Raw genomic sequence first — 25,633 nt, 5'->3', positions numbered from 1 at the left:
TTTGATTGGAATTTGGAGTAGACAACTTGTCCCGTATGTCGTAAAAAAGATATATCTTCCCTTCATTTGTTTGAACAAGATATAACTTTTCCTTGAATTTTGTCAACAACACTAGCAAATTTTATTTTGTTGCTACAAAACCCTAATTTTTTTGTGCTTTTCTTTTTAATCTCTTTGTAAAACGTTGCATTCTCAATTAAAGAATGAAAATGCTGGAACAATATTCTAATTAAAACAGGAAGGAATTGTTGGAGAAAACAGCACAAATATTATAGCTCGTTGGTTTCACCAAAACAACACAAAACGGTTGTCACAACGTTAATTAATTGCAAGTAAACTAAAGCCAGCTAAAAAGGCATTATTTTGTGTGAATTGTGATTGTGAAGCATGCATTAGCTAGTCAACATTCTTTTCTACTAAACAAAAGGGAATCAACCTTCTTTATTGTGAAAAAAGTACAAATAATTATTCTCCCACCATGGCTTTCACGTTCTTTTTAAACTTTTGGCATTAATTAAGTTACTTCTATAGTCTTTCACATGAACATTTTGACTAAGGAGTTTTTAGAACGCTTTTTAAGGGTTCTAAACTACAAAATTATCTTTTTAAAAAATCAAATATTACAATTTCTAAAATATTAAAAACACAAATTTTCATAGAAATTTATCATTTAAGTTTAGAGTGTCTCGGAGACACTTGTTAACCTTTTCCCTGTTTATTCTTAAAAAAAAAACATTTTCTTTGTTTAATTATTATACTCGCATCAAGAAAATCAATCTATTTAAAAGAAGAAATGATATATTTGATTTAGAGTTATGGTTTGAACCATACTATATTTTTTGTCTTATATACCTCTAAAAAGTTGACTTTGTGATTTTTTTTTTCTTTCGAGTATGACATTGTGAATTTATCTAGTAGCATTTGATCAATATGAATGTAGAATATACATTTTGAAGTTTCTCAAGTGTTTCGCATTTTAAATTTTAACCTGCAAATTTATAAATAAATAAATAATAATTGGGAAGAATTTAACTTCTATTTTTCTTTTGTTGAAGAAATTCAGCTTCTACTTAAACAAAGGCTTTCGTTAGGTTGTACAATAAACTAATAAAATCAAACGGAAGATAAATATCTATCACCAATATTTTATTTAAAACAAGTGATCTACCCAAAAAAAAAAAAACTTAAGTGAGACACATATAGATTAGTGATTATAGTATTTTTTTCTTTCTTTCTGAAAAGGCAGTAGTGATTATAGTATTTAATAAGCATTGCATTGATAAAAAAAAACTTTAATCGAACAGCATGATTTGCTATGGTTTATGGTCCATATTGTCTGTATGGAATATTATAACCTGAGGGCCGTGTGAAGTAGATATAAATAAAAAACAGTCATGGAGAATGTATTTTTTTTGACAGAAGTCGTGGAGAATGTATGATTTAGAGTTCTGGTTTAAACCATATAATTGTGGTCTTATATAACGCCTGTAAAGAAGTTGACTTTGTAGGTTGGTCCTATTTTTAAGAGCTTTTAAATCAATAAAAGTTTATATTTGGTTCAAAATAGGTACGTTAATTTTTATTGACTTAAAAGTCTTCTGTAAATAGAATCAGGGGGACTAGTATTATTTATTAGGTGGTATCTAAGATGGGGTAACCATTATATAGTTTTCGGATGGACAAGATAAAAGATAAGGCAAAATTACACTTGTGATTCCTTAATATAAATTTCATATAACGATTTTTTTTTTTTTTTCCATATCATTTTCGTCCTTTTATTTTATTTGCATATGAATTTTCAAATTTCAAATTTAAGATTCATATGCAAACATGGTAATTTGTCATTTAAAAGCTATCATCCCACAAAAAAATATATTCTTGTGGTAGGCCCCGTTCCTGAGAAGAAATTTAATGAAATTATCTTTCTTATTCTTTCTCCAGATCCCGCTACTAAGAGAGATGTTCACTTCTTAAAATATCTTATATACGTACGTAGGTGGGAATAGAGGAAGGGGTCCGATTTATCCCGACGGGAGCAAGAGTAATAATAATGTTTATAGTGCTTTTCTTTAGGGAAATAATGTTTATAATGCTACAACAACATGTATAGTAAATAAAATTATACGAAAAGAAAAAGGTGGATACAAAATAATGATAGTGGATGCATCGGATGGACGTGAATGGAAGATCACAAATTTAAAGACTTCAAGCACATGAAAATAAAACCATAGTAGATTTGAATCTATACAATCCATAAATGTAGTACTTCCTCCTGTCTTATTTATAAGAAACATTTGACTTTTTTAATTCATTGTATAAATAATGTATTTGGTCTATATTCTAGACAAGATACATTAATTACATAATGAATCTAAAAAGTCAATTTTTTCTTATAAGTAAATAGGACCGGGGGAATTACTATGTAAACAACAATAGTAAATTTTATGCTCTCAGTATATACGTACATAATGTAATCTTCCCTTACATAAATGTAGTACCATGTAATCAACAATAGTAAATTTTAAATTTATATCCGTGAGTCTAGTTCAGTTGGTGTGATATTGCATTTTATATGCAGGAGCCGGAGTTCGAATCCCGATCACTCCACCTCTCTACAAATAAATTGTGTGAGTTCTAACCACTAAATCATTTCACAAAAAACAAGTAAATTTTAAATTTTTGGTGTGTTAAAAGATGTCACACCTTTCAAAAATGAAAAAAAGAATGAGTTTCACAATTAGTGAAAAAAGAAACGAGAAAAGAATGAGTGTGACAATTTGTACTCCACCGTCCACATCATCATGTATTTTAGTTCAACCTTATCCACGACCACGAATCGCATGGTATATGTATGTTTTATGGTCGTTCATTAAAGAAAGAAGAAAACAGAAAGCATATTTAAATAGAATCTGATCCAGTTCCAGTTTACAAGGAAAAAGAAAAATGGACCATTCAGGGTTGATTCTGTTCATGGCCATTTTCTGAGTAATGTGCCAACTTGGCATTAACGATAACAGAATATTCACAGCATAACATACAACCTCACCTCATCCAAACAAAACAGACAACACAACACACGTTTTCATTTTAATATTATTCTTTTTTAATTTGACTTACTGACACGGTTTCAAAGCAAGGTTTTACACTTTACATTACATAAATTATTAAGGAGGAGTTTCACAAGACTATTAAAAAATGCCACTCTTTATTCAAGGACTTTCAAATAAGAGGTTCAATGCACGAGTCTTCTCTGGCTTAACCAAGATCATGAGTTCGAATTCAGCTTTGTGTATGTAGCAACATTAAAACTTTTAGGAAAGTTTACCGTCCATTTAGATTCACAAGGCTTGAGAGATTAGTCTCCACAGTTGCGCACGGAGAATACTCAATTTACACAAAAAAAATCAAGAGTTTCAATTCAGCCTCCTAATATAACCATATTCTATCTCTCTATGAGGAATTTATCGTCCATTATAATCCTACTTGACGATTTGAGAAATTAGTGTTTATAGTTGAATATTATTTTCACACAAAAAATAGTCAATTTTTTTCTTTTAGATTAATAAATTTTATCATATGACAATGGGTTACAATTTCAAATTAAATGATATATGTGGTGTATAATAAAAACTATATACATTAGTAATTAAATTAATCTAAAATATAAATTTTTATTTATAATAATAATCGGATAATGCATATATCATGCTATGTTCTATCCGCTAAGCTGACATGGACAACAATAATACTATTTTTTTTTTAAAGATCAATAATACTACTTTATGAAAGAAAGAAATTGTGCAAAAGCACATCACACGCTAAACATATTTAAATATTTACGCTTCCTTGAAAAGAATATTTAAATATATTACACTATTTAATTCATAAATTAAAATATAAAAAAAAAGTATCAATCACATCACATTCACACACACGTTTCACGTTGTTGTGAGAAAAAGAAAAAAGATTTTTGGTAGGTATTATTGGTTGTTTCAGAATATCATTTCTTTTTCCCGGAAAAATCCATCAGAAAATACTTACAATAATAAATTAATACAGGTAAAATTGATGCTTACAGTTACAATATTAGTTAGTTAATCGAAAAAATGAAAATCCATGTGAAGTTGACAAGTTAGTTATATAAACTCACTTAAAAACGATAAACCACAGATTAACAACAACTCTTAACTCTTTCTCAATTCTCAATACTTTCCTTCCTTGTTTAAAGTAACTTCGCAAACATTTACACAATACACATTACATCTTCATCTTCATCTTCTTCTCCGCATATTCTGCATTGGTGGCGCGTGGTTTTGAAGCGATGGCGAGAGTAGTGAAGGAACCAGAGGAAGTGATGAGAATGCGAGGAGGTTCAGTGCTTGGAAAGAAGACAATTCTGAAGAGTGACCATTTTCCTGGTTGTCAAAATAAACGTCTTTCTCCTCAGATCGAAGGTGCTCCTAATTATCGTCGTGCTGACTCTTTGCATGTTCATGGTGTTGCTATCCCAACTGTTGATGGAATCAGAAATGTTCTTAATCACATTCGTAATCGCCAGAACAAACAACAAGTTCTTTGGATTAGTCTTCGTGAAGAACCGGTATACTTTCTTTTCTTTTCTTTTCTTTTTTTAATATGTATTGTTCATGGACTAATTTATTTTTAATTTAAGTTTTTTTTAATGCTAATGATGAATGATAATGCTATAATTAGTAATTAACAACTTTTTTTTTTTTTTTTTTGTTGAAATCAGCTTGTGTACATTAATGGCCGTCCGTTTGTTCTGCGTGATGTTGAGAGACCATTCTCCAACCTCGAGTATACGGTATATATATGTTATTCATTTTTTCATTTTTAATTTATTTTTTTATTTTTTTTTGGAAACTTTGTATCTGGTTCATGGACCGACTAATCCGGGGATCAAGATCTTTTATTCACATATACCACATGAGATTTTAAATTGTGGTCTTATGGCCTGTTTGTATTGACTTATTTGAGCTTATATACTGTCCTAAGTAGTACTTGTGACATTGTTTGGGAGAAATTATGAAAATAACTTATGACATTGTTTTCAGCTAATTTCCATAATCACTTCCGGATAGATTATGAAAACAACTTTTATATTATACACAAACAGTTTGATTTTAATTTATCTTGTGTTTCATAAAAAGCTTAGTCATAAGTGCTTATGCTGTTAGCTGCTAAATAAGTTGTTTATCCAAACAGAACCAAAATCTATATATTGCGGCTGCAATTGCAGTTGCCATCTGGATGCATGAGCCGCCAAAATCTATATATTGCGGCTGCAATTGCGGATACACGAAATTTGGGGGTTGAATTGTTTTAGTTGAATTGAGTGCATTGCTGTTTCAATAAAACTGTTTTGTCATAACGTTGGGACTTGTACTCAATCAGGGAATTAATAGGGAAAGGGTTGAACAAATGGAAGCTCGTTTGAAAGAAGACATCCTGTCGGAAGCTGAAAGGTACTTTCTACGGTGCTACTCTGTATTTGTCGCTACCTTGTCGTGCGGAAATCATGGTTGTTTTTATTCTTTACTATCAATCTTATTTTAATGTTGACGTAACAGATATGGATATAAGATCCTTGTGACGGATGAACTGCCCGATGGTCAGATGGTGGACCAATGGGAACCGGTATCATGTGATTCTGTGAAGACACCATTAGAGGTATGTGTGAAACTTGATTAAAATGGTAATGTGAGTACTAATCAGTTTTCTCCTGCTAAAAATTGCATTACATTTTTTCTTTTTTGTAGGTCTACGAGGAATTGCAAGTGGAGGGATACCTTGTTGATTATGAACGTGTTCCTATAACTGATGAAAAATCACCTAAGGAGCTGGATTTTGATATTTTGGTGAGTTCTTTGCATAAATTATTTTTTTGGGTGGAAAAAATGCTTCTGAGTGAATTTGTTTGAAAGAAAGAATATAATGATTCATCTTGCTTTTTTCTTTTTCCACTCTTTTGTTTTATGCTACCATCATAAGCTTCACAATCTGAACATATATTCTTTTGTTACAATTAAGGAGTTGGGTTATGTAGTTTAGCTTTAATTTTTTGTCCTGTCGTGGTGGGACTGCTGATAGACAATCCTCAAGGTTTTTTATTTGTTATTGGGAAGCCTAGTATTTATTAACTTAGAAAACTTACTTATTTAATAAGTTTCCTTAAACCAATGATTTCTTGTATCTTAGCTACACTTAATCTTTGATTTTAGGTACATAAAATTTCTCAAGCTGATGTAAATACAGAGATAATTTTTAATTGTCAAATGGGGCGTGGACGAACGACAACCGGAATGGTTATCGCAACTTTGGTCTACCTCAATCGAATTGGAGCCTCTGGTACTTTTATTTACTTATTAAACTTTTCCAATTTTATTGTTTATTTTCTTTCATTTATGCCAATTTTCGTCCAAGAAATTTGAATACAAGATTGTGATTCTTGCACATCCAGTATCTTATTGAAAGCTGTTTAATTAAAAAATAATTGAATTCTTTTATCCTTCAAAAAAGCACTACTTTGATGCACCAATATCCGAGCACATGAATACACATTCCAGTTTTTTGTTAACATAAAATGTGTGGCGGTTTTCATAAGCGTGGCAGTTTTTCTTACCAATGCAATTTGAGGCACATGGTTACATTCTTTCTGTACTTGTTAGCATTTACCATGATGTTGGTGTCAGTTGAGTTTATTGGAAGAGGAGCAGGTCATTTTACTAACTTTTAAAAAGAAAATATATAACAGAAACACAGCTCTTTAGTTTATCTCCCTAGGGTGCTTTTTTATTCATATTATTGCTAATTTACAGGACATTTGTCCTAGTGCTCTAGGGGAGGATGCATGTGAGTATGAACCAAACATATAACTTGAGAGCACGGACCTGTAATGAGTGTGAGAAAAGTGCAATGCAACAATTGAATTGAGGACCAATGGCCTAAATTATAGTTGTAGTTGTACATTCCTTGGCATCCATTCTTAATCCAACAACTGTGATGAGGCTCTTTCGACTCTTGCAACATAATCACTAATTTCGTTGGAAATATGCACACATAAAAAACAATTTAGAGCGTATACTGTAAATCCCACCTCTTTCTAATGATTTTCTTTATCTTATTTTATTTTATTTTATTTTTACACCTTTGTTATTAAGTTTAAATCATAAGGCGTACCAGTGGATTTTCCATTGACAAAAATCTAATTATTATGTTATTACATGATAGGGATTCCAAGAAGCAATTCTATGGGTAGAATTTTTCAATCTATGACCAATGCTGCCGACCATTTGCCTAACTCAGAGGAGGCAATTCGTAGGGGAGAATATGCAGTCATAAGAAGCTTGGTTCGGGTGTTAGAGGTACCGGACATTAAACTTGATATTTCATGTGTAAGACAAGAATTTGTTCTTGTTGTTCTAATTTGCTAAAATTATTCTTCAGGGTGGTGTTGACGGAAAAAGACAAGTCGACAAAGTCATTGACAAATGTGCTTCAATGCAGGTATCTGTTTTTAATGATTCCAATCTTGTGGTACTAAAATAACTTCTATGTTGGTTGTTTATATAGTCTCTTTGAACATTTGAATTTCCTTCTATGTATCTTGTGGGTTGAATCTTCATATTTCTAAAATTTCCGTATTTAATCTGTCTTTCTTGAACTTCAGAATTTGCGTGAAGCAATTGGTACCTATCGCAATAGCATTCTGCGACAGCCAGATGAGATGAAAAAGGAGGCATCGCTTTCCTTTTTTGTGGAGTACTTGGAGAGATACTACTTTTTAATATGTTTTGCCGTGTACATTAATTCAGAAAGGGATATACTCCTTTCTAGTACCGCTGGTCAAAGTAGTTTTTCCAATTGGATGAGAGCAAGGCCTGAACTTTACAGCATTATTCGCAGGTTAAAATTTTAATAACTTTGAGGTCTATGTTTATTAATTTTCTTTTCTGATTTCTCTTCATTAGGCCTGTGGATGTATATCTATTGAGCTAAACGAGTTTAGCTAGTGAACTGTATGTCTCGCAATGATCATTAATATTACTGAACTGAGCTCGCTTTGACCTTCAGAAATAATCTTTCATATGTAGTCCGAGGTCCTGATCACCCATATAACTTGGTTCCAGTATTAATGAAATCCTTGAGTTTATTGCTTTTAGGTTCACTAGAATCAATCAACTAGCTATTTAGTTTACAAATACAATCAAGATTTGTACATGTGCTAGTACACATATAAGGTTGACATTAATTTCTGGTAGTGGTTGTGTGTTTTAAATTGCTATGATGCTTAGGTATGTAGGAAGGCTTCTTGTGTGTGGTTGCAAGATAGATTCTTCAAGGCATCCAGATTCTTTTATAAAATGGAATAAATTTTCAAACCCAATCGGTAAAGATTGTCCAACAATGTACCTTGCGTGTGACTCCAGAAGCTTCCATATATCTCTGTTTATTTAACATTCTCCCGTGATATACTTTCTCATGTCAATTTTTTCATCACATTGTTGCACAATATTTACCAATTGGGTTTCTGATTTTAATGTCTACCGTTATTTGGCATGACTCACAACAATCGGCACTGCAGGTTACTCAGGAGAGATCCAATGGGTGCACTTGGATATTCAAGTTTGAAACCATCTTTAACAAAGATAGCTGAATCAACTGATGGCCGGCCATCTGAGATGGGTAATGTTGCTGCCTTGAGAAAAGGTGAAGTTCTTGGAAGTCAAACTGTTCTTAAAAGTGATCACTGTCCTGGATGCCAAAATCCGAGTTTGCCGGAGAGAGTGGATGGTGCTCCTAATTTTCGAAAAGTTCCTGGATTTCCAGTTTTTGGTGTTGCAAATCCAACCATTGATGGTATTCGGTCTGTCATTCATAGGATTTGCAGTACTAATGGTGGATGCCCAATACTTTGGCATAATATGAGAGAAGAGCCTGTTATTTACATCAATGGGAAGCCATTTGTTCTTCGTGAAGTTGAACGACCATACAAGAACATGTTGGAGTACACGGTAAGCATTACATTTGACATATCTTTTCAATAAATTTGAAGTTATGAAAGAGGGATGGCTAAGTAGATGTCAGAAAAACTGGCTCTTCGTTTGTAACTCAACTTTTCTTGTAGCCTCTCAGTAAGATGTCTATAATCTATATTGCAATTTAAGTTGTACTAGTTAGCAGGAACCATTGGCCAAAAAAAAATTCTTAGCAATGTGGTCCAAGCCAGACTCCCTCCCAACCAAAGAATAATCTCATGGAAAATTAGCATTCTAATTGGGAAGCGGTATGTCTAGTTAAGACGTGTGAGAAAGGAAGGGTATTTTCTTTGTTTACGGAGTTATTTTCGTTCATTCCACAAAACCTGTTATGTCATTATAGTAGTGGGATCATCAAATGTTACAAAAGGGTATCTACTTTGTGAGGTACTAGCGCCATGCCCGTCTTGACGCTTTTATATACAATGAACGATAAAATGGTAAAAAATAATCAAGTGAAGGGTAATATTGGAAGAAAAAATATTATACCAAAATATAATATTCCCTTATATAAGATCAAAATACAGTTTTTTTAGTGTCTAATATCGTTCTATTATTGTGGGTTGTTAATCCTTTTGTTATGGATTGTTCCTATTCTAATGGAGTTTAACTAATTTTTTTAATTGATAATTTAAATGATTTTATAAAAATGATGAAATAGTTTAAATGAAGTGTAAAAATGGAAGAAAAAGTTCATCCCAAAAAAAAGAGTAGACTCCCTTTATACATTGGTATAGATAACTAATACATGAAATGACACAAACTCATAATCGACTTGCTTGCTGAATATTGTCAAACCTCTAACTATGAGTTGTGCAGCTCGGTATTTTATCAATATATTCATGATCAACTAATGCTTAATTGTCTAATAGGCTGAAATTAAGATGTCATTAATGCTGCTTTAAATTTCATATTAATTTGGCATTCTTTCCTTTTATTATTGGTGAATTGGAAGCTGTAATTTGTTCTTTCAGGGTATTGACTGTGAAAGAGTGGAGAAAATGGAAGCTCGATTAAAAGAAGACATTTTAAGGGAAGCTAAACAATATAGCAGTGCCATAATGGTTATTCATGAAACAGATGATGGTCATATATTTGATGCTTGGGAGCATGTTACCTCTGATTTGATTCAAACACCACTTGAAGTTTTCAAAAGCTTGGAAGCTGAAGGGTTTCCCATTAAGTATGCACGTGTACCCATCACTGATGGAAAAGCTCCCGAGCGTTCTGACTTTGACATTTTGGCAAATAATATTGCTTCTGCTGCAAAGGACACTGCTTTTGTTTTCAATTGTCAGGTCATTTCTTATTCTTTTATCTCTTATGCTTTATCAGTTATGAATGCGTTCATTATATGTTCATCATTGGTTCTTGTCTTTTTGTCCTTTTCATTTCTAGCTGCTAATATCTCTTTGATATCACAGATGGGTAGGGGCAGGACTACTACTGGTACAGTGATAGCCTGCCTTGTAAAACTTCGCGTGGATTTTGGTAGGCCAATTAAAATATTGAGTGATGATATAACCCAAGAAGAATCAAATGGCGGTTCTTCAAGTGGAGATGAAGCTTTAGGCCGTGTCACTGCACTGACCTCCAATATTTCACAAATAAGGATAGACGAGAAACAAAACCGTGTTTTTGGTATAAATGACATTCTCTTGTTATGGAAGATAACCACATTATTTGATAATGGTGCCGAATGCCGAGAGGCCTTAGATGCTGTTATTGATAGATGTTCTGCACTTCAAAACATTCGTCAAGCTGTCCTACAATATAGAAAAGTATTCAATCAACAGCATGTCGAGCCAAGGGTAAGGAGGGTGGCTTTAGATCGTGGTGCTGAGTACTTGGAGCGGTACTTCCGTCTAATTGCTTTTGCAGCGTATCTTGGAAGCGAAGCATTCGATGGGTTTTGTGGACAAGGGAATTCCAGAATGACATTTAAGGTTTGGTTGCATCAGAGGCCAGAGGTACAGGCTATGAAATGGAGCATCAGATCAAGACCAGGGAGGTTTTTCACTGTCCCTGTAAGTGTTTTCTAATCAAATGATTATTTTCAAAATTCAAATAAGGATTGCTTAGATAATGTCAGTTTAAATTGTAGGAGGAATTGAGAGAATCACAAGAGTCTCAGCATGGAGATGCAGTGATGGAGTCTACTGTCAATGCCAGAAACGGTTCTGTTTTGGGGAAGGGCTCCATACTTAAAATGTATTTCTTTCCTGGACAGAGAACTTCCAATAATATACAAATACATGGTGCACCTCATGTTTACAAGGTATGTTTGTGTTTGAAAGTATTGCTAAAGAAACTAAATATCATCATCTGTGATGCCAGAAGGTAAGGCTACACGTCAGTGATCCAAATATACGTAGAATTAGCATCTTTAATATGTCCGATGGTGTAAGTTTATTTCGAAAAAATGCTGTCTGGTGTGGAACTAGATTGCACATCTGTTTAGTTTGTTATCTTGTAGTTTTACAAGTACATTGCACCGTTTTACATTAGTTGATAATTTACTTTAGTCGATATTGCTTCCACTCATTCAATATTTGAAATGAAGATAACATGCTATGGTTTGTATTATATGATTCTCATACTTTCAATTTTATAAAGAGTGCCTCTTATTTAATTGTATCATAGTTTGACAATTGCGTGCGTCGACAAATATATAGATTTACAATTACTTATTAACTTGTAACTTTGAGATCCATCAAACAATAAAAAAGATAAAATATAAACTGGATTTGCTTACAGCATTTTGCATTATCAGTTCTCATGTTATTGTCAATTGATATATAATGTAGTGTGGTATGATGACTGTGAGAGTGTCATTTTTTCAGGTTGATGGATACCCTGTATGTTGCATGGCAACTCCAACCATCTCTGGGGCCAAGGAGATGCTAAACTATCTGGATGCTAAATCTAAACCTGGGTTCACTGCTCGGAAAGTTATATTGACCGATGTAAGAGAAGAAGCAGTTGTTTATATCAACTGTGTTCCCTTTGTCCACAGGGAGTTAAACAAACCTGTTGATACACTCAAACACGTCGGAATCACCGGTCCTGTGGTGAGCCATCTTGTACAATAGTTTGTCTATTGGAACATATTACGTAAGTATTGTGTTGCACAACTCATGGTAACTATAATTCAGGTTGAACACATGGAAGCACGGCTGAAAGAAGACACACTGGCTGAGATTAGACAGTCTGGTGGGCGAATGCTACTACACCGTGAAGAATATGATCCCTCAACAAATCAGTCTACTGTGGTTGGATACTGGGAAAACATTCTGGCAGATGATGTGAAGACACCAGCAGAAGTTTATTCTCTTCTAAAAGATGATGGATATGATATTGTCTATCGGAGGATACCCTTAACAAGAGAGAGAGATGCCTTAGCCTCTGATGTCGATGCAATACAGTATTGTCAAGATGAGTAAGTCTCCTTACTTGGTAGTATATGGGTCTTCTAAAGTTTGCCAACATTTTTGTTGCGTCACTGGTTGTACCATTTTAGACAGTATGTAAATAGAATCATAGAATTATTATCAATCATATCATAGAATTGTTAACAGCTTATGATTGCTGATAATTTGGCTGCTTTGCTGTCTCCAAATTGTAGCCATTGGATTCTTGTCATGGTTTGTAGTGGTGTTGTTTTGAATATGATCCCCACATATCTGTGCATACCATCTAGAAACTGAAAACTCAATATGTTAATCTTAAGTTACTCTTCATTTAGATATTACAATGTACTTATAAATTATTGCTTTATTGTAGCTCTGCAGGGAGTTACCTCTTTGTATCGCACACAGGTTTTGGTGGAGTCGCATATGCAATGGCCATAATCTGTATTAGACTTGGCGCAGAAGCAAACTTTGCATCCAAAATACTGCAGCCATCATTTGGTCCTGATACATATGCAGTGACTGAAGATAATTCACTTTCTCGAGCTTCTAATGAAACAGCACTTAGGATGGGCGACTATCGGGACATTTTGAACCTTACAAGAGTCCTCGTACATGGTCCCCAAAGCAAAGCAGATGTTGACATTGTCATTGAAAGGTATAAAAATAAATTTATTAGAAGCTTTACCATCCATATTGTATTACCTGTATGAAAATGCATTCAACATCAGTGGATGAATTATGTTCTCTATGATGAAAAATGTATTTTGTTTGAAACATGGCACTGTCCTTGTCTTTTTTCCCTTTTTGTGTGGAAGGCTTCAACCCAAAAAGGGAAAGGACGGGGACTTGAAGGGGGTACTTTCAGCGGTTGAATTTACCTTTTCTTTGCAACTATATTATGTCATCACTTTTGTGGTTATAAAATAGCCTTTACACTATTTATTCACCGGGGAAGTTTGATGTGGCAATATAGCTTAAGATGTTAGTTATTGGCTTGTTGATTGCACTGAATTTTTCTATTTTTTTTAATAGATGTGCAGGCGCAGGACATATTCGAGATGATATTCTGTATTACATTAGAGAATTTGAGAAGTTTACTGATGATGATGATGAAGAGCGTGCATATCTTTTTGACATGGGTATCAAGGCTTTGAGGTACATAACATTTACTTGCCTTGCTAACATAAATGTTTTCTTGGTACCTACTGATGAGTATCTGTATATATCCTCTAAAAAGAATTGATCACACCCTCACATATGCTGCTGGTGCTTATATATGGTAGCGTGTGGGAGTTGGTTGACACATGCAGGAATTAATATAATCAGACTTTTAAGCCACACTGTTTATTGAAATTGATTTTGAAAAGAAAGTCGAACATTAATATAAAATGTATTTTGATGGAGTATGAAAAATGTTACATTTGACGAACTTTCAATCAAATGGTGAATTTATAATAAAATTCATTTTAGAAAAAGTTATTATTTTGTAAGGTTGATTTTCATGTGTTATGTTTTTCAATTTAACTACTAAATCACAACCACCTTAAAATGGGTGATCTTGCACTTTAGATCAAACTTTGAAAAAAAGTAGAAAATTTGAAGTACACATATTTTTGGATTTGCGAGGTAGTCATCACATAAAAACGTTTAGGTGTGCACCATAAGGACTATCTGCTTTTGTAATCATATTTGTTTTCCTCCAGGCGGTACTTTTTCCTTATCACATTCAGATCGTATCTCTACTGCAACTCTCCCGATGATACAGAATTTGCTGGATGGATGGATGCAAGACCCGAGCTTAGTCATCTATGTAACAATCTAAGAATAGATAAATAGTATGCCGATGCTTGTAAGTTATGGTCATGCTGATGTACAGTTGGCATTTGCTGTTACAGTTTGTCCACCTATAACCTCTTCTACCCGTATTGCACAATGCCTTATTTTGTACACAAAGCCCCCAAGTGTAACAACTCGCTACTTTGCAAACTGCTATATCCACAAGAGTAGCATCTCGTAGTAAGCTTCTATCTAATACTGTATGTGATCAGAAGTTGGCTCAGATGCAAGGCATGAGTATAGTATAATAAAGCTCAAAAGAGTAATTTCTGATTGCCAAACTGAAGTCTGTAAAGGAAAATATTGGTGGTCAAAGTATTCATTGGAAGACCTGTTAGGTATTAGCTTGCACAGCTAAGGGATGATATGTATATTTCCCAACTGTTTGTATTCTTATTCCTATAGTTTTTTTTTGTTTTTTGAAGGAGTTATCACTAGTGAAGAGGGGAGGAAAAGTTCCCTATCTCTTCAATAAACAAGTTTGATTAATGCCCTTAAGAACCTCAAATTGTGATTTTTTTGACTCAAATTCTACAAGTGTTTGAAGCAGTTAGTTCTCTGTTGACTTAGTATACTTCATGAGAATGATAAATGGCAAAATTAACCTATCAAAGTATAGATGTGTGAAAATTCTAGTCAAGCTCAGTAAAAAAAAAATAATCTAGTAAATTTTTTTGAAGTCTGAACCATAAATTATGGGGAGATTCTCCCCTCACCCCATTTTCTTATTCTCAAAAATTGGATTTGTCCGGACTCACCGTTCTGGTGTGGGGGATAAAAGAAGCTTTCTAAAATACGACATAGTCCACAGTAAATTACCAAGTAAAAAGAAATATTATGTAAAAGGTATGTAAATCATGTAGCTGTAAATTTTGAACATTTATAAGAACCCCTGGTATGTGTTAAAAATAATTACTCTATAATTTATGAGGTTTACTGCATGTTAGGTTTTTTTTTTTTACAACTACAGGTTTGTTTGCCTCACGTTGACAAATGAGTTTAGAAGTAATGAAGTATAACTATAAGCTGTAAAGTGAGGAGAGAGAATTTTAAAGAAAAAAAGGTGTAAAGCAAGATGCAAAATAAAGTACTGTACGAGGAGGAGAAAATTAGTAACTTTACGTTTCTTTTTTGTTTATTTTTGTCTCTTGGCAACGACAGGACTATCCCAGTATCATGCATCTCTGCTAAAAGCTGATAACTACATGTTACATGTACATGCACATTCTGTCCGTAAAGAATCTTAGGAGCCCAACATTTGCAAATACTTTTTGCTTTGGGATGTTTCATTTGAATTGGTAAACGAAGCCTATTTAAAGAAGTAATCTGCATGCACATTCATTCTTCTAATAGAATTGATAACCTATTAACCTTGTTGCTGTGATCTTCCTATAACAAGGTAGAGAGTGAGGAATTGGATCCCTTGTAAGTAGTTTTTTACTATGATTGTTATGGTAAAAGAAAGTCCCAAGTTTCTATTTGATTGATTTTAAAAGTATGGGAGCCTTTAATTAATTGTTTAATACTTAAATTAATTAGACTAAAACCTGAAAAGAGGAGGGAAACAACATGCATTTAGGAATAATAAAGATGCATTTTAGCTTTAAGTGTAGTGTAAGCTGCTGAGAATATTTAGAAACTTACAACTCAGTTTGTGTTGTTGTACGAGATTGTCTGATCCTCATCATAAGATTTAGTGGTTTCCATGCTGGTTTTGTGCTATTAAGCCATTCCTTGCTCTACCTTGAGGAAACCCACCTTGCTTTAATCAAATATTTTATATTCATAATAAACATGAGGGGAAACACAATAAAATAAACAAATCAACATTACTAAATATTCTGATGCTTTAATTGAGCGGTCTTTTGATGTTTCTTAATTTCATTTACATATGTTTCCCTTCCTTTTATGTCTGTACAGAAAATGTTCTGATTTGCTTTGGTGTTTATTAGTTTATTTTTAATATCTTAGATAATCTTGAACCAGTAAAATTTTGGGTTTTAAATAATAACTTGCTTGAAAGAAAAATCGAAGAGTGTAGTTGTCTTGGTTTATTGAAATTTAGAAATAATGATGGCAAGTGAGTTACATGGAATTTCCATGTCGTTGTGTTCAAAGAAGCCATCCTTCGACCGTGACAGGGTTCCTTCTTCCTCGTTCTTTGGTAGCAAAGTGAACTTGCTGCATTCAAAGAATGCTGCATCTGATTTTCGTTATGAAAGATTCTCAAGTGTTGTACTGAGAAATAAAACTAATAGATTTGTGACTACTTCTACTCTTGCTGATGTTGCAAATAATTTTATGGTAAATTCACTTTCATTCCACTTCTTGAGTAATGTCTTAGCTATTTGACAGTGCTATGTTATGTTATTGTCAGAATTAGTTGAATAATGTTTAAGGTAGTTAGTTACAAGTTAGTTATGATTAGTTAGCTTAGTAATGATTTCATTCTATCAATTTCAAATAATCAATCTTTCTCTCAATTTATTTTTCTCTTTGTTGGGCTATACCATGCTTCTCAACATGGTATCAGAATCTTGTATCATAGAAAGCTTCTTAGATTTTGGTTGAACTTGATCACTAATGATTTATTTAGTTATACCTGGTTTCTCGAAAAAGTATTCATGATCATGGAAAGCCACCATACTCATGTTCTTTTTTTACAAGTATATGATGACTTATATATTGAATATGAATTTAGCTAGCCAATGCTGCATTTCAGGCCCTACAATCCCCAATTTTTGCTGGACAAGAAGCAAACCCAAAGACTGTCGCGTCGATCATTTTAGGTGGTGGAGCTGGAACTCGTCTATTCCCTCTTACTCAAAAAAGGGCTAAACCGGCTGTACATATTTGAATTTACTAATCTCTGTCTTGTTATGTTCTTCCAGAACTAGGCTTGAATTCACTAATCTGTGCATATCTTTTTATGTTCTTCATCTGATGTTTAGGTGCCATTCGGAGGATGTTATAGGCTGGTGGACATACCAATGAGCAATTGTATTAATAGTGAAATTAATAAAATTTATGTCCTTACACAATTCAATTCTCAGTCCCTCAACCGTCACATTGCTCGAACATATAATTTGGGAGGTGGCGTCAACTGTGGTGGGAGTTTTATTGAGGTACACCTTTTTTTGTTACCGTGAATTATTTTTTTACTCACTTTTGGTGTATACAGACTAAAACTTTTTTATGGTAGGTATTGGCAGCAACTCAAACACTCGGCGAATCAGGAAATAAGTGGTTTCAGGGTACTGCCGATGCTGTAAGACGATTCCTTTGGTTGTTTGAGGTATGCCATAATTAGTTTAATAGTTTTCATATTTCATACTATTGCAGATTTTTCAGGATATATTTTTAAGGTTGATCAGAAAATAAGACTGTCACAGATGCAAGTGTTTAAGATTTAATTGGCAAGGGATTTGATTCATTCTTACATTTATAAAACTGAATAAGCTTCTGGAACTTGATTAGGATGCTGAGCATAGAAACATAGAGAACATTCTGGTATTGTGTGGTGATCAGCTCTATCGAATGGATTACATGGAACTTGTGCAGGTCAGTCTTATTAGCTGTTAAGTTCGATTAGCTTTTGCGGATTCACTTTCATTGTGAACGTTTAACATGACAACTGATCTCACATCTGCAGAAGCACATTAATTCATGTGCTGATATATCTGTATCTTGTCTACCGGTGGATGGCAGGTACTCTAAGTAAAGTTCCCTCTAAGACTGTTTACACAGTTGGTTCCTGAGATATTTACAGTTTTTTCTTATTTTTTTACATGCAGCCGTGCTTCTGATTTTGGTTTAGTGAAGGTTGATGAAAGAGGACGGATACACCAGTTCATGGAAAAACCCAAGGGAGATTTATTAAGATCTATGGTTGTTATTCTTCCAATTTCCTCTTAATATATTGAGATGTAATTATACTATAGTTTATAACGACTTCAGTTTTGAATCTGAAATCACCTGTCTCTGATTGCTCTTCTTGTTCTCGTAGCATGTAGATACGAGTGTTTTTGGATTATCAGCACAAGAAGCAAGGAAATTTCCATACATCGCATCAATGGGTATATATGTGTTTAAATTAGATGTTCTTCGCAAACTTCTCAGGTAATTAGCATATGATTTGTGTCAAAGTTCAACTCAGATAAGTATGATGTGATTTCTAATTTTCTATGGTGATAAATTTTCAGGAGTTGTTATCCTAATGCAAATGATTTTGGATCTGAGGTCATTCCAATGGCTGCAAAAGATTTTAAAGTCCAGGTAGTTGCTTTAAGTAGAGACTACTCGAGTTATACAAGTCGCTTTAGCAGAAGTATTTTGTCAAATATTCTGTTATAGTAGCTTTTGATTAATGCATTGAATTATCATATTCTGTTTTTATAGTAAACAATCAAGGTTGGCCCTTCTATTTCATCACAGGCATGTCTTTTCAATGGTTATTGGGAAGATATTGGGACTATAAAATCTTTCTTTGATGCAAACCTGGCTCTTATGGATAAGGTAGGTCTTTTAGTATTTAAAAGTTACAGGTATCATCAGTCAATGAGTTTATACAAGTTGTGATTTTTGTTCTTCCTTGTTGAAGCCGCCAAAGTTTCAGTTATATGATCAGTCAAAGCCTATTTTTACATGTCCTCGGTTCTTACCCCCAACTAAACTGGAGAAGTGCCAGGTAGAACTGCAAAATTTAGTCCATCTAGCCAACCTTATATGATTCTAATGGGGACTAATGTGAGTGTTCAATAACATCAACTGTAGGTGGTTAATTCATTGGTTTCAGATGGTTGCTTTCTAAGAGAGTGCAAGGTTGAACATTCTATTGTAGGAATTCGCTCAAGACTCAATTCTGGAGTGCAGCTAAAGGTATACTATCTATCTGCTCAACTTCTCTTAAAACGACTGACATGAAGCCATGTTATCACATGTACGATCACTTTATAGGATACCATGATGATGGGCGCGGACTATTACGAAACAGAGGCTGAAATCGCATCTCTTTTATCAGCGGGAGACGTTCCTATAGGCATAGGCAAAAATACAAAAATTATGTAAGAATCCCAAAAACTGAAAGCGCTTTGTCGTAATTTCACATTATACAACACTATGCATATGAACTCAGTTACATGGCATATGAAAATAATTATACTATACTTGGCATACGTATGATATTCTGTGTTGGATTTACAATTGTTTATTTCTCTCATGTTGCATCTTTTTTTATAGATTTGGTATATATCATGACTCGAATCTCGTATGCAGGAAATGTATAATTGACAAAAACGCAAGAATTGGAAACAATGTAACAATTGCAAACAAAGAAGTAAGTATTAATTAAGTTGTATTCGACTTTATACAGCCTTTTTTCTTTCTTTTCTAAAGTGTAAGCAAATGGTTTATTTAATTGGTGATTGAGTAGTTTTGATTTACGAGTAAATGAGAAGATCTGTGTCGCACAAAGATTAGCAACAGTGATATCTGTAGTTGTGGTTTTTACTTTTTGATGTAGAACTGTTAGGTTATACTTCCACAAGGTTAGGATGTTACATATTGAGAAATGACTTGCATTTTTGTTTACAAACTTATAAACATGCTATTTAATCCTTGTATTTTACATTTTAAGCAAATTTTTAATCACTGGATAATGTGGGTAACTATTTGGTTCTTCAATTATTCAGGCACTCAACACCATGGTGACTCAAGTGTACATTTAGCTATTGTTAATATAAAATTTCTTAGATTTTTTGTTTTGTTTTGAAATGAAACACGTCTATGACTGAGACTGATAGACAAAAAATGCAATTATGTGAATGCAATAGATTAATGATGGTTAGTTACTTAGGCGTATAGTTTTGTTGGCCGATGTGAGTATCACATGTGTACTATGTTATTCAATCATATGAAAGAAAAATTAAAATAAAAAGCATCCCTTTTGTTGTAATTTTCTCTAAAATCAAATTCCATGACAATTGTACTGGGGTGTAGAATGTGCAGGAGGCTGACAGATCCTCTGAGGGGTTTTATATTCGATCAGGCATTACGGTGGTGTTAAAAAACTCGGTAATAAACAATGGAACAATCATTTAATAAAATGATGAACGGTTATCAACAGGAGATGTGAAAACACAGCAAAGAAGACACAGATGGAGGGATATATACCAGCTTCAAACTTTTGCTCAAACTGTTACCTGAAATAAGGGATCAAGTATCAGATTTTGAATCTTCAATCAGGGATATCAATAAAGGATACATTGGTTTGTCTGAATTTTTTTTGTTGGCTCGTTCAACAGAGAGGGCTACAACATTGTCCCGGCAATAAAATTCTGTTAAAGCTTTATTTTCATCGTTGTTATTATAAGCCAAAATGGCCAATAATTTGTTGACATTATTTGTCTAATTGAATGTTACATTTCAAATAAGAAAATATAACCATTCATACATGTATCACTATGGTTTACATATGTAGAGTGTTGGTTATGTTACATTTTTCCGAAGTTACTGTTACAAAACAACATGAGAAAAAAATAGGCAGAAAAAATACATCTTTTACTAGAGTACTAGAGAAATACAAATGCCAAAGGATTGTCTTAACTTCATAAACGAATGCAATTTGATGTGTTTGGTGAATATATCAACTGCATATTCTTCACTCCTGCATAAAAACAAGTAAACTACTTCATCCTTAATGAGAATAATCTCTTAAGAAATGATTCTTTTGATCTATATGCTACTTTTCCCATGTTGAACTTGATTTTTTGAGAGCTGTATTGTTTGCAGTGTCCAGTTGCTTGAAAATTTAAAAAATTCCCCTTTTTGTAGAAGAGCCCGTAACCAACATTCATAAACCTTTTTGAATATTGAAAGGTTTAAAGGGTTGAGAAAAATGGTAAATATTTGGAATCATTAGATTAAGGGGAGATGTTCTGAGATGATCCATCCAGTTACTTTTTTTTTTTTTTTTCCAAGTAACTTATCGACTACTTATGATATAAGTGGGGGTGTCTTTGGTTCGAACTCCGACCACTGCTCATATTTTGCAATGTCCAAAATACCACCGATCTTTGAATTTCCTAATTCTCTTATGAGTTTTAAGGTATCACTTATCCATCAAGGCATCAGGATAAAATATTTTATATCATATACATATATTTAATTCAACTGTTTCTATCCATATAATTGTATGATATGTACAAAATTTAGGATGTGCAGTTCTGTAAATAGAGAACATGCAGTTCTTATTCAAGAATGGAATGATGGCAGGCTCAGTGTATGTGTGAATCAGTTATTGTACATGGCGGGAGATAACATCAGCCATGTGCCATGTATGTGAAGTTCCATAAGACATGCCACAATAAATGGCATAACATCAACCTTTTAATTCAGCATCTTTATAGCTGACATTCTAACGTGCATATTCTTAAGTTGACAAGTACATACATAGCTGCTGCTACTTGTGTTGTTTGAGCTTATATTATTTTCCCTTATTTTTTGATGAACAATCTAGGTCAATCAGACAAGTTAGGTACTTGCATGTTACTACTACTACCATTAAATCAAATATATATTTCAGGACTATACCCATAATTTATGTCCTTATCTTGAGTGTACGAATTGACTTTTCATACGGAGTAAACATTCTATCGGTTCGTTTAATTTGATAGCCTATCATTCAAATAGCATATAATTTAAACAATTTATCAATCATGAATGAATATGTATTCTATAATACATGTTGTACTGATAGCACCACTAACGTACCACGAATCCTACGGACGTTCAAATGAGTATTAAGGTATTTTTAGTTATTATTTTTTTCATCATATATATTTTATTATTTTAGAGTCTCATTTATAAAAGTGTAAATCTAATTACCAACATGTGGTTGGTGCAACCTTTGCGTGTTGAGAGAACAAAAACTTCTTAAAAAAAAAAAACAAGAAGACGACAGAATCAGACACTTTAAACAAGTGGTAAACAGTTCATTATTTAAATTCTTGTGAATGAAAAAAATAATATTAAAAGAGAAAATTTTATCTTATGTATTCAATATGTTTTCTTAGAGAGATTAATTCAAGTTAAAAGATGGCGAATACTTTATACTTATAACAATTTCCTAAAAAAATAACAATTATATTTTAAAAAAAAAAGGAAATGTTAACTTTTACAATAAATTCTTACCATTAATGGAATGAAATTAGTGCTTAACATGTGTCTTAAGGGCACAAGTTAACATTATCTTGTAAAAAGAGAAATTCATATTTCAATCATGACCGACCTTGCATATTCATGGTACAATTCTATTTTATTTACAATATGAGAATAAATTGTTGGTCAACACTTATTTTCCCAATAATTTATTGAATTCAGTTAGTTATTTCTATGGGCTAAAACCCCCTAACTGTACTATAAATTCTCAAGAGAGTCTGTCATATTTACAAAAAAAAATTAGAGCAATTCCCTATTTGATTTTTCAGAGAACTAGAGAGAAAGAGAAATTAAGAGAATGGAAAAATTAATTATATGTGTTCTTATATTGTTAATGAATATGGTCACTACAGAACTCAGAGTAGAATCTGCTGTTTGGCAGTCAGCTCATGCAACTTTCTATGGTGGAAGTGATGCCTCAGGAACAATGGGTAAATTGCTTCTTCTTTTGATTAACTTTATTCAAGTGTTATAATCAAATAGTTAAGTATATAACTTAATTTTGATTAACTTGTAGGTGGTGCATGTGGTTATGGAAATCTGTACACAGATGGATATGGTATAAAATCAGCTGCATTGAGTACTGCTTTGTTTAATGATGGGAAGTCATGTGGTGGTTGCTATCAGATAGTTTGTGATGCAAGGCAAGTTCCTCAATGGTGTCTCAGAGGCACTTCCATCACTATTACTGCCACAAATTTTTGTCCACCAAACTTTGCACTCCCTAATGACAATGGTGGTTGGTGTAATCCCCTAGACCTCACTTTGATATGTCTCAACCTGCCTTTCAGACTATTGCCAAATACAGAGCTGGAATTGTTCCCATTTTGTATAGGAGGTATGTTTTAAATTTCTTCCCTTAAAACTATAAAGTCAAATTCTTATCACTGAACTGACACTTTCACAAACAATCAAATATTTATAGTGATTACACTCCGTTGCATGTCAATTAAATCTTTAAATATGTTTTTGATGCAAAGTTTTGTTGTATTTATGCAGAGTTGGGTGCAAAAGAAGTGGAAACATAAGATTTACTATAAATGGGAGAGACTATTTTGAGTTGGTTCTTATAAGTAACGTAGGGGGAGGTGGAGAGATTTCAAAAGTTTGGATAAAAGGATCAAAAAAGAATAAATGGGAACCAATGTCAATGAATTGGGGTGCTAATTGGCAAAGCCTAAGCTATCTCAATGGTCAAAGCTTATCATTTAGAATTCAACTCAAAAATGGGAAGACTCGTACAGCTATTAATGTTGCACCTTCCAACTGGAGATTTGGCCAGTCTTACAAAAGTAACGTTCAGTTCTGATTCTGAGCACATATGAGTTATGATATGAATCACTTCTATTATTGTGCATTCTTCTATTTCAGTTCTTTATTATGTAACAGCTATATGGTACTTGCGTTCATTTGTCTAAGGAATTGTTCCATATGGCAGTTGTTTGTGGCTCAGCAATATATATTAGTATTTGCAATGAGGCCCACCAACTTTGGTATAATATTTGTAATGTGTAGGTGAACCAAAGCATATATTTAATTTCTATTTTATGTGAAGTAAATTAAATTACGAAATCAATGCAACACAATATGTCTTACATTGTTAGCTTATACTATATTACTTCAACAAGGAAAAATATCATGTACTAAAACCGGATAGAAAGAAGAGTTTGAATGACCGTAACTTGTGTTGTGAATTCAGCATCAACATTTTTATATGTGAAAATAAATTAGCAGCAATTAGACCAAAGTGATTAAACAAAACACAAACAATAAGATAAAGGAAAAGAAAAAACAAAATGATATTTGTTCACCTAATTCGACTTAAATTTAACCTACGTCTTAAAAAGAGAGATCTCTTCAATCCACTATCAAAGAGATAAGAGGGTTACAAGAAATTTACATTCAACAAACTCTCTAAGAACAAACACTAATTTGTACCATTTTGCTTAATCTCTTCCCTTTATCAAGATACTAAATGATTTTACTCACTAGGGTGTTTAGATTATGCCCTTAAAAGTACACAATTCTTAACCTTTGATCTCCTAAGAATTGATTAACCCTAGTTTGTTCACACTTCCCTCTCAAATTGTGCTGAAACTACATTTTTATAGAACTGGGCGCAAACGGCCTACACCTGAGCGTAAAACAACAACTCCAAAAAATGCCTCTAGTAGATCTTCCTGCTCAAGGATGCAAAATCTTCTTCCAAAACGTAAAATGATAGAATACTAATATATATATATATATATATATATATATATATATATATATATATATATAGGGTTTGCTAGAACACACCCACTAGTTTTTATGTGGGAGTGTTTTAACAAAGCTACACCTTAAGGTGTGTTTAACCACTTTTTAATTATTCACTTTCTAAAATACTTCTTCTAAAAAATAAGTGGGTGTATTCTAGCAAATGCCTATATGATTTGCTAGAACACATCCACTTGTTTTTTTAGAAGGTGTGTTATAGCAACATACACCTTAAGGTGTATTTATTAACTTTTTAGTTATAACTTGCTAAACACTCCCACATAAAAACTAGTGGGTGTGTTCTAGCAAATCCCATATATATATATATATATATATAAAAGGCACTTTTCAACGATATGCAAGGCAATCCGCACAAATTGCCTCTTTGAAGTCATGAGCAACTTAAGTTTCCCGAGAGTGGAGATCAAGAGGTTGAAGATACAAAACTGAAGATGACCTTAAATGATTCATGATATTGACCACCATCACATAATCTTTGAAGCTTGGCAACCTTTATGCCAAGTCTAAGAGCCTAAATAACAAAAAGAGCCAATTTAATGAATCTGGAGGGAGGACTAAATCTAAAGTTTTGTTTGGGAGTTTGGAGGGGAGGGGAGGGGAAGGGAAGGCTTTGGAGGGTTGGAAATATAGTGGAAGATCGTAAAAATTTTCACATTTTGTGAAAGAGTAATTTTTTAGAGAATGATAAATTAATGTTTATGATTAATATATTTTAAATTTTAAAAATATTATAACTACTTAGATTAAATTTGAAGAATTCGTCTAAACCCTCCAAAACCCTCATCCAATATAATTTTTGAATTTCCCCAAATCAGGATAGTTTTGTATTAG

The 25,633-nt window shown here is 33.1% G+C and overlaps 3 protein-coding genes across 3 annotated transcripts; all 3 read left to right on the top strand.

Moving 5' to 3' along the window:
- The first annotated feature begins 4,096 nt into the window (after window positions 1–4,096).
- On the top strand, window positions 4,097–14,873 carry LOC11428676 (paladin). Its single transcript, XM_003626052.4, has 18 exons — window positions 4,097–4,600; window positions 4,754–4,825; window positions 5,416–5,486; window positions 5,592–5,691; window positions 5,781–5,879; window positions 6,243–6,369; window positions 7,252–7,385; window positions 7,468–7,527; window positions 7,691–7,926; window positions 8,606–9,035; window positions 10,034–10,357; window positions 10,484–11,086; window positions 11,164–11,337; window positions 11,903–12,130; window positions 12,215–12,498; window positions 12,843–13,127; window positions 13,505–13,627; window positions 14,176–14,873. The coding sequence occupies exons 1-18, from the start codon at window positions 4,322–4,324 to the stop codon at window positions 14,306–14,308; spliced, it is 3,762 nt and encodes a 1,253-aa protein (XP_003626100.2). The 5' UTR covers window positions 4,097–4,321; the 3' UTR covers window positions 14,309–14,873.
- A 598-nt stretch (window positions 14,874–15,471) lies between these two features.
- LOC11430038 (glucose-1-phosphate adenylyltransferase large subunit 1) lies at window positions 15,472–20,739 on the top strand. The gene is made up of 15 exons (XM_003626051.4): window positions 15,472–16,612; window positions 17,031–17,153; window positions 17,260–17,433; window positions 17,511–17,603; window positions 17,786–17,869; window positions 17,961–18,016; window positions 18,103–18,196; window positions 18,315–18,427; window positions 18,511–18,583; window positions 18,743–18,823; window positions 18,909–18,995; window positions 19,082–19,186; window positions 19,265–19,371; window positions 19,583–19,643; window positions 20,306–20,739. The coding sequence occupies exons 1-15, from the start codon at window positions 16,379–16,381 to the stop codon at window positions 20,405–20,407; spliced, it is 1,587 nt and encodes a 528-aa protein (XP_003626099.2). The 5' UTR covers window positions 15,472–16,378; the 3' UTR covers window positions 20,408–20,739.
- A 2,015-nt stretch (window positions 20,740–22,754) lies between these two features.
- LOC11426638 (putative expansin-A17) lies at window positions 22,755–24,047 on the top strand. Its single transcript, XM_003626050.3, is given in 4 exon segments — window positions 22,755–22,956; window positions 23,043–23,273; window positions 23,276–23,363; window positions 23,525–24,047. Coding segments are annotated over 4 exon segments (762 nt in total). The 5' UTR covers window positions 22,755–22,823; the 3' UTR covers window positions 23,835–24,047.
- Window positions 24,048–25,633: the final 1,586 nt, after the last annotated feature.

The sequence above is a fragment of the Medicago truncatula genome, chromosome 7 (genome assembly GCF_003473485.1).
Source record: "Medicago truncatula cultivar Jemalong A17 chromosome 7, MtrunA17r5.0-ANR, whole genome shotgun sequence".
Lineage (NCBI taxonomy): Eukaryota > Viridiplantae > Streptophyta > Magnoliopsida > Fabales > Fabaceae > Medicago > Medicago truncatula.
The sequence above is the reverse complement of the archived record's forward strand: the minus strand, read 5'-3'. Positions and strand labels throughout refer to the sequence as shown.